Below are 8554 nucleotides of genomic sequence, written 5' to 3' on the forward strand. Positions count from 1 at the left end.
CCGCCCTCTCGCCGCCTCCAGGCCCCAGCCTAGCCTCCCCCTGCTCCCCTCCCCACCACTCCCCACCTTGGCCACGATGACTTCCTTCTTGAGAATCTTCATGGCGTAGTAGCGGCCTGTGGCCTTCTCCTTCACCAGGATCACCTTCCCAAAGGTGCCCTTGCCCAGCAGCTTCAGGTACTCGAACTCGTTCATGGTCTGGGGGCAGCAGGAGCCAGGGTCAGAGGGCACTGGGTCACGGGCCACAGAAGGCCCTCCTGGGAGCTGTGTGCGGGTGGCCTGAGGGGCCAGAGTCACCCAGGGCAGACACAGTGGCTGGGCCAGGGAGGGCCCTGCACACCTGCTGGGCTCTCAGGGAGCCCAGGCTGCAGCCCCATCCAGAGCGCAGGGGCCTGGGGCAGGTGGGATGGCACCACTCAAGCCTGCTGGGTTCTGGTAGTCAAACTTCGCCTCACCACAGGAAGCACACAGTAGGGGGGCGGCACCCAGGCAGGCAGGCAGCCAGCCTGCTGGGGGTGCCACGGACTCCCAAGTTCCTCCTGGGCAGAGTCTTCTGGGATCCTGGGACCCACCAGGCCCTCGACAGCCCCAGGCAGCCCTGGGCACAGCATGCGTGCAGAACGGGCCTCACCACGCGGTGCTTGGGCTTGGCCAGGGACACCTCCATCTCTTCAGCCCCTGAGTTGTCGCTGGGGGAGCCAGACCGGAAGTCCATCATCTCCTCCTCCTGCTTCTTGAGCCCGTCGGCCACCGTCTGGATGGCTGTGGTCCACTCCTCCCTGCAGGGGTCAGGCAAGACCCAGCCCTGCAGCAGGGCCCACGCCACGCGCTCACCCACCTGGGGCCTGGGCTGGCCGCACTCGGGATCAGAGAGCCCTCCTGGACCTCAGCAGGACTGTGCCCTCCCCGCCTGGTTTCATCTCCAGCCTCAGTCTCCCCACTCAAACCCTACAGGTGGAACTGAGGAACAGTTTCCAAAGCGTGCTCTGAGGGGCCCTGGAGCACTGGGGAGCGAGGACGCCCGTGAGCAGAGGGTGCTGACAGCCCGCTGTCCCCGTGTCGCCCTCCAACGCTGGGGTCGCCATGAGCAGCCCGCCCCCTCACCCCGCCTGGCATACCGCTCCTCGGGTGTCTCCACATGGAAGGTACGCTCGATGACCGTGGTCCACTGCAGGCAGCGGATGATGAAGGTGTTGGGGCGGGGCCGCTCTGTCTTCATCAGCTGGCACTCTGGGGACGGGGCTGGGTGAGTGCCTGTGCCAGCCACCTGCCCCCCGGGCCTGGCCACAGCCCTGGCCACACTCAGCTCGCCTGGTACCCCACCCACTAGTCCCAGGTAGCCCCCATCTCATCCTCTCTCCAAGCCTCGGTTTCCTCCCTCATAAAATGAGGCCAGGACCCCAGTTGGCTACAACGCTGAAGGTGTGAGGCATGCCCGCAAGGCACCTGGGAAGGGATCAGGCCGGCCCACACCCTTGCCCCCAGTCCCTCCTTCCTTCGGTCTCTGAGCCCCAGCATGTGCCCTCGGAGAAGGAGGGGGAGGGAGGTTCCTCAGAAGGACTGGCAGGGAGGGCACCTTGGAAAAGCAGCTTGTCCCACCTGCCATTCTCCCAACCACACCAGGAACCGCTAGAGATTGTACCCACCTGTAGCACATGCACATCTGGAGCACCATGCACCTGGAGCACCCACACCTGGGACACACACACACCTGGGGCACACATACCTGGAGCACATGCACACCTGAAGTAAGCAAGAACGCACCTATAGCACACTTGGGGCACCCTTACACCTGGAGCACACGCATACTGAAGCACCCACACCCGGAGCACACCTGGGGCACACGCACATCTGAGGCACACATACTTGGTGCATACACACCTGGGGCACACACACACCTGGAGCACATGCCTGAAGCTGAGGGGTCGTGGGGATGCTCCAGGCTCTGGGAGGGTGAATGGCGTGTGCAGCCGTGGGGGCTTCCCACAGGATCTAGCTCAGCCTGTGTGAGGCAGGAGGGGGCCAAGGGGCCCCAGCAGAGCAGCGAGGGAGCGGTCTACCAGGTCTGGGAGAGGTGGCTCAAGGCCAGCCTTGTGGGAGGGTGGCTTATACCCACACAGGCAGGGGAAGTAGAAAACCCACACGTCTTCTCAGGCCCTAGCACCGGTCTCGCACTCACTACACCACCCCAGGGCCAGGGTCTCCGGGTCTCAGTGCCCAGAACCCTTCCCTGAAGAAAAGCCCCCCCCACCCCCTCCCCGGTGCTGCTCCTTGGCCAGGAGCTCTGGGCAGCCCACCCGTGGGAAGGGAAGCCCGGCCCTGCTCAGGCAACCCTCTGGCTAGTGCCCACCTGCTGGGAGCCCCCACCTTCCTCCCGCTGCACTCCTCTTGGGAAGCACTCCCACGGCACTGTCCCACCTCCAGCAAGGCCCTGCCCTGGGGCTGCTGGGCATGCAGGGGGGCCCAGCCTTCTCCCTAGCCCTGAAGCCCCAGCCTCGAGGAGGCACTGGGGAGAGCCAGAGGTGAGCGGCAGGGAGTTTTCGCACACTGCGAGGCTGCCAGGGACAGGGGTCTGCCTCTTGGTGCCCCCTTGCTCCAGGGCCCCCGTTCACAGGCTGCCTGGTTGCCATGGGCCCAAGGCTGGAGGAGCCTGGGGAGGGGACCCTTAGCTCACAGGAACCGGGTCTTGGTAAGCCCTCAGGAAGCCCTTTGGCCTGGGGCCTTGGTGGGGGGACTTTGCCCCTCCCAACGGGAAGCCTGGGCAGGGTTTGCTGGCCTCCAGCCACAGAGCAGCCAGGCTATCAGCCCAGCCCCACCTCTCTTGATACCTGGCACAAATACTGGGAGTCCTGCTAAAATGTCTCCAAGACCCTCCAAGAGTCTGGGATCCAGCAAGGTCAGGAGAGCTGGACAGTCCCTGGATGAGGCACATGGCAGGGAGAGCACAGCTGCCTGGAGCATAGGGCCTTGGTGGAAGGTTGAGGGCCCCCAGTGTGACCCTAACTAGCCTGCACCTGGCCTGTGTCCCCACCCAGTTCCCAGGCAGAGCTGGGCTCCTGGGTGGCAGCATGAACAGCAGGGACCAGGTGAGTCCCACCTGCCCCCAGCATCCTGCCCACCTGGGCATCTCCACACCCAGGTCCCTCCACGCCTGGCTTCTGTCCCTTGTGGGTGGGGTAACACTTGCCAGCCCTCCACAGGTAAGAAATAAAGCCACGGTGCAGAGAAGGAAGTGCCACACCTCGCTTAGCTTTGCAGGATGCCCCAGCAGATGTCCTGGGTGACCTGCCCCAGGAGGGCCTCACCAGGCTCGACTTCCCACACTCACCCTTCCATGGTGGAGTGACTCCCAACCACACCCCAGCTGAGAAGGGAAGCAAAGGTACCACCACCACGTTGGGAGCCTTTCAGAACCCTCATAGACTCTTCCGAAGAAGCGGGTGGGGAGACTGGAGGTGCTGGCCCCCCCATGCAGTTCTCTGCGCTCCCACCAGGGGGCTTCCTAGGGGGAGGGCTTGGCCAGGTCAGTCCATTTACCCCAAGGCCCAGCTGTATCTCCACTCAGTGAACCTTCTAGCCTCCAGGATCAATGGGCACCAGCCTGGAGAGCCCTGTCTGGCCAGAGCTGGCCGCTAGCCACTCCTGGGGAGGCAACTTGGGCCAGCACCGCCCAGTCAGTTCCCCCTGCCAGGTGGGTTACCAGCCTTGGACAGAGACCACAAGGGACCCCTGCGTGGGGTCTGGTGAGCACCGAGGGCTCCGACCAGCCCCAACAAAATCCCAACCGAGGGTGGCCGAGGGACACTTACGTGCCACAGAGAAGTTGTTCAGGGGGGACTCGCGCTGGTCCACGTCCTGAGGCCGCTCCTTGTAGCCGATGAAGGTGCCGTCATTCTTTAGCAGGAAATAGCGGGGCCGCCAGGTTTTGATGTACTCCCCTGTGGAGGCAGGCAGTGAGGAGCTGCGGCTCGCAGACCCCTCCCCACAGACCCAGTCCCAACAGCCAGTCAGAAGCTGGCTGTGCATGGATGGATGAGCCCAGAACACTGGAGAGCCGGGGGTGGGGGCATTCAAGGCTAGCGACTGGAATGGCCCTGGGTAGATGGGAAGGCAGGCTCACTGCACCAAAGTGCCCACTTGATGTAAAGTGACACCCTGGTTGTGTGAAAGGGGCCAGCGATACCTGAACATGGGGAAGGGGCATGATTGGCGGGAGGCTGGCTGGAGGTCTAGGCCAATCTGCATGACCTCCCTGGAGGAGGTGATGCTGAGCCAGCTGGTCCCCAGCAGGCACCAAACAACAGCTCAGGTACCAGCTATGGTCCCCTGGGCTTCAGGGCTGAGAGCTCTCCCCAGGCACCCAGAGTCCAGCCAGGTGGTGGCGGCAGGTGACTCTGGCATGTGTGGGCTACCCACCACAGCTGGCCCCTGCCCAAGAGAATGGAGCCTGGCATGAGGGCCAGTCACAACAAAACATTCAGGCAGGACCAGCCTTTGGCAGCACGCCAGGCTGGGCACAGCACTCCCTGTCCAGGGGCCCAGCTCTGTCCTGGGCACTGCCTGAGAACAGGGCTTCAGCCCAGGGCACCGAGGGCATGCAGTCCCCAGGCCAAGACCTGCTGCCGTGGGCCCCACCATGTCGCCCCATGGGTCACCCAAGTACATGGGATTATGTCCCCCAAGTTCTGCAACATCAGCCGTGCACCGGCGCTCACACTTAAGAGCCAGAGCAGATGTCCTCTGTGGTATCCAAGCAACTGTCATTTTTCATACTGACACTTGGAAAAAAACGTCATTTACATTTTGCCGAGCAAGGAGTTTGCACAACAACAGGGAACTCACTAATTAGGCAACTGCTCCATCGGAGGGGCCGGGTCACTGGGCAGAGGGTGGGGAGGGGGCCAGGACAAGGGGCTGGGATCCTGAGGTCTGGAACCCCAGACATCAGCATCTGGAGCCTGTAACCTGAACACCCAACCCTCAGTCCTGCTTGTTTGCTTGGTGAGATCCAGACACCTCAGCCCACCCACATGCACAGGCTTAAAGAGGCTGGGAGCCCCAAGAGAGTTCAGGAATCCCGGGCCCATGGGGTCAGGGCAGCAGCCCACCACCCCCTCCTCCCGCAGTCCCTGGGGTGCCAGACTGGCCCCTCTCTGTGCCTAGAACCCCTGCAGGCCAAACACCCCTTGGCTTTCAGATGAGCATGAAGCCCTGCGCTGGGGTGGGACCCACCAACCCCCATCTGCAGCTGCTTCTGAGGGCTCTGGGAACACTGGCTTCACCTGGCTCCCGGGAACGGCAGGGCTCTGCATCCTGGGTGGGAAGCCCTGCTTTGCCCTAAGAGGCCAGCCACCAGGGCTTGACAGAAGATCAGCTCCTGACCAAGTGACCCCCTCCCCCCAAAGGCCCACCGCCCTGACCCCTTTACAGTCAAGCACCTCCAGGTGTGGCCTCCCTACCTTGCTCCGTGCCACCCAGGCCAGCTGAAGGGATGCTGGGGAGGTGGGGCGCCCTATCCCAGGAGCCTGCCCAGCTGGGCCTGAGCCTGGGGAGAGGCTATTGGTCAGCTCTGGGGTGGGTTGGGGAAGGGGTGGCCAGAGCGCTCCCTCAAGCCACATCCTCAGCCGCAGGTGGGCACCATTAGCCAGACACCAGCACTGGTATGGATGCCCCTCCACAAGCATGGGGGGACACCCAGGTGCCGGCCAAGAAAGTGGAGCAGTAGGGGAAGGCACCCCCCATGGCCCTCCGTGACACTTGCCCAAACACGCAGGGTTACTCAAGGGCACAGGTGAAGCTCTGCTGCCCCTTCTCACCCGCCTATTCAGAACAGAGGCCAGAGCCCTCCTGAGGTCATGTGGGGCCAACACCAACCCACATGGGGCAAGCATGGTCCAGCCCCCCGCGGGCACACACGCCCATCCAGCCTGGAATCACACACACCCCTAGTGTGGAAACCCAGGCACACACCCATGCAGCCCCACCCAGCCCCTGGCAGCCCTCCCTGGCCGCAGGGCCCTGCAGGTACAGCAAGCGGGCGGGGGGATCTCAGGAGGAGCAAGCAGAACAAGCTCCAGGGGGGGCTGCACGCAGCCCACCCCACCCCCATCCAGCCGCCCGCCGCTCGCCCACCCGCCTGCGTGCCAGTCTGGAGCTGTCGGGCCCTGATGGAGTGCCTCCCATCCTACCAGCTGCCGCTCCCCGGGATGTTAACTGAGCGGGAAGACTGATGGGTGCCCATGCCTGGCGCCCCGGAACCCCATCTTGATCACCAACTGCCACTGGCCCCATCGTGCCCAGCATGGCCGGGGCTGCATGCACACACACAGCACACACAGTCTACCCGCCTGCCCCTCTACTCCCCACCCCCCCACACCTGCCACCTCCCCGCCTTCTCCTTGAGACCTGCCCCAGCCAGGCAGGTTCTGGGAACTGGATCTGGGGAAGGGTCCCAGGATGAACAGAAACCCAGCCGGGCCTTCCCCTGCCCGGCCCACAGGAGCTGAAGGGCCATCAGGGCTGGGCCCCGCAATGTCCCCCATGTGGCTGGGCCCAGGCAGGCCCAGGAGACAGGTGCAGGGGCCTCGCCTGGCCTCTGTCCTCAGCAGCCCAGCACACGGAGCCCTCCAGAGGACATGCAGAACCCCAGGGTCTGGTGACCAGGCCAAGGCTCCAGAGACTCACAGGTCCTTCTTCCACTCCTACCTAGATGGCCAGCCAGGCGGCCACTCGGGGGGCACCAGCTGCAGCCTGGACTGTGGTCTGCATCATAATAAGTTCAGCCCAGACAGAACACTGGGTAGCAGCCGGCCCTGCAGCGGGAGACCCAGGCTCCCTGGGACTAGGGGTCACAAGGTTGGGGCAAGTGGAAGGGATGGCCACCCAGGGGTCTGCCACAGCTTTCTCGAGGCCAAAAGATGCTTGAGGCCCAGCACCTGGCTACTGTGGGTCCCTTAGGAAGGTGGGGACAGACACACACACTGACCATTGCCGGCCCCAGGACCCCCGACAGCCCATTTTTATAAGCCCTCACAGGAAAGGACCAACTACGTGGGGGTCTCCTCCCTCTGTCCTCAGTGTCCCTAGAGGTGCTGGGCACTCATGCTGGCAGGGAGCCATCTGCTGCCACCCCCTCTCAGGCTCCCTGCCCTGTCTTTCCCTGGGTTGCCCCACACTCGAGGCCCAAGCAGAGTCCGCTGGGCTGGCGTGGAGCGGGCTGGAACCCACCCTTCCACTCGCTCCACAGCACCCAGCAGAGGGGTATGGCCACAAGCTACAGCCCGCCCTCCCCTTGCCACCCACACACATGTCCCAGTCATACCGTGGTCAGGGACCCCTCGCAGCAACCACACAGACATGGGGGCTAGGCCCCTATGTGCAGTAGGGAGACCTGGGCAGGCCCCAGGGTGGGCTCACTATACCCCAGGCCTGACAGAGTCCTCCTGGGCCACAAGGTGTGTCAGCCCCTCCAAGCCCTGGCCCTCCTGCCTGCCCAGTCCTCAGCTCTGGAATGTTCTTGCCAAGTACCCTTCTCAGAAAACTGCTGGATAAACACTTTGCCACGACAGTGGCGACGGTGGTGGCAGCTGGCAGGGCGCCAGGCGGCACGGAGCTGCTTCTCCACAGCAAAGTGAGCCCAGCGGGCCCAGGGAGCGGGCGCCAGCTGACGGTGGCCACCGCGGTCCCCACTGCCGACACATCCATCGTGCCGACAGCTGCCGGGCGCCCATTTACCTTCTCCAGCACACTGAGCAGGCGGCCTGCTGATGGCAGCCTGGGGGCCCCTTGGCCCATCCATTGCCTCCTGCCAGGAAGTAGGCGGGCAGCGGGCAGCATGGGTCATCTCCAGGGACCCGGGGCTGCCAGGCCTCTGCCCAGGTCAGGGTACCATATCCCCTCAACACCAGCAGGGTGCCAGGCCAAAGACTGCCAGAGAAACCCACAAACATGTCCCTGGGGGTGGGGAGAAGGCACATGACAGGGCCGCTGAACCCATTCAGGAGGAGGCCCCAGGGTCCGTGGAGGGTGGAACACACCGGTCTGCTCCCACCGGGCTGAGCCCACCGAAGGCATCTCATCACCTGGTCCCATGGGGTAGTGCATAAATGGCCGATGAGGGCTCAGAGAGGGATGTCTGCTCTGCCCATCATCCCCTCTCACTCTCCTAGGAGCCTACTGGCAGACAGGGCAGGGGTCACTATGCCCACTAGCTCCCTGGGAAAACTGAGGCTCAGGTGAGGGGACCCTGAGTCACCAAGAGGCAGATGATGACTAGAGACCCCAGGTCTGGCTGCCACTCAGCACAAGCTGTAAGCTCCTCACTCGTCTTTGGTCCTGTCACCAAGCAGGCCTTGGCCACGGCACACATGCTCAGGAGGGACACGGGTGCAGAAGTGGGACACCAGTCAGGGCCATGCCACGGCCCCCTCTGCTGATGGCACTGGGGCCACCAGATCTTCCTACCACCTGGGAGAGTGCCCGGCCGAGGTCTCCTGTCTTCTGGGGCCCACTGAGGTGCTGGCCCCAACAGTGTCCGCCTCCAGCCCACTCAGCC

The 8554-nt window shown here is 63.9% G+C and overlaps 1 protein-coding gene across 1 annotated transcript in view; it reads right to left on the reverse strand.

Moving 5' to 3' along the window:
* Window positions 1-8554, reverse strand: part of AKT1 (AKT serine/threonine kinase 1) — a 20524-nt gene that overhangs the window by 5300 nt on the left and 6670 nt on the right. Inside the window, 4 exon segments of the mRNA XM_021711071.1 lie at window positions 67-198; window positions 632-779; window positions 1119-1230; window positions 3810-3938. Coding sequence (XP_021566746.1) covers window positions 67-198; window positions 632-779; window positions 1119-1230; window positions 3810-3938 — 521 coding nt within the window.

Source organism: Carlito syrichta, unplaced genomic scaffold (assembly GCF_000164805.1).
Source record: "Carlito syrichta isolate Samal-C Ts95f unplaced genomic scaffold, Tarsius_syrichta-2.0.1 Scaffold301850, whole genome shotgun sequence".
Lineage (NCBI taxonomy): Eukaryota > Metazoa > Chordata > Mammalia > Primates > Tarsiidae > Carlito > Carlito syrichta.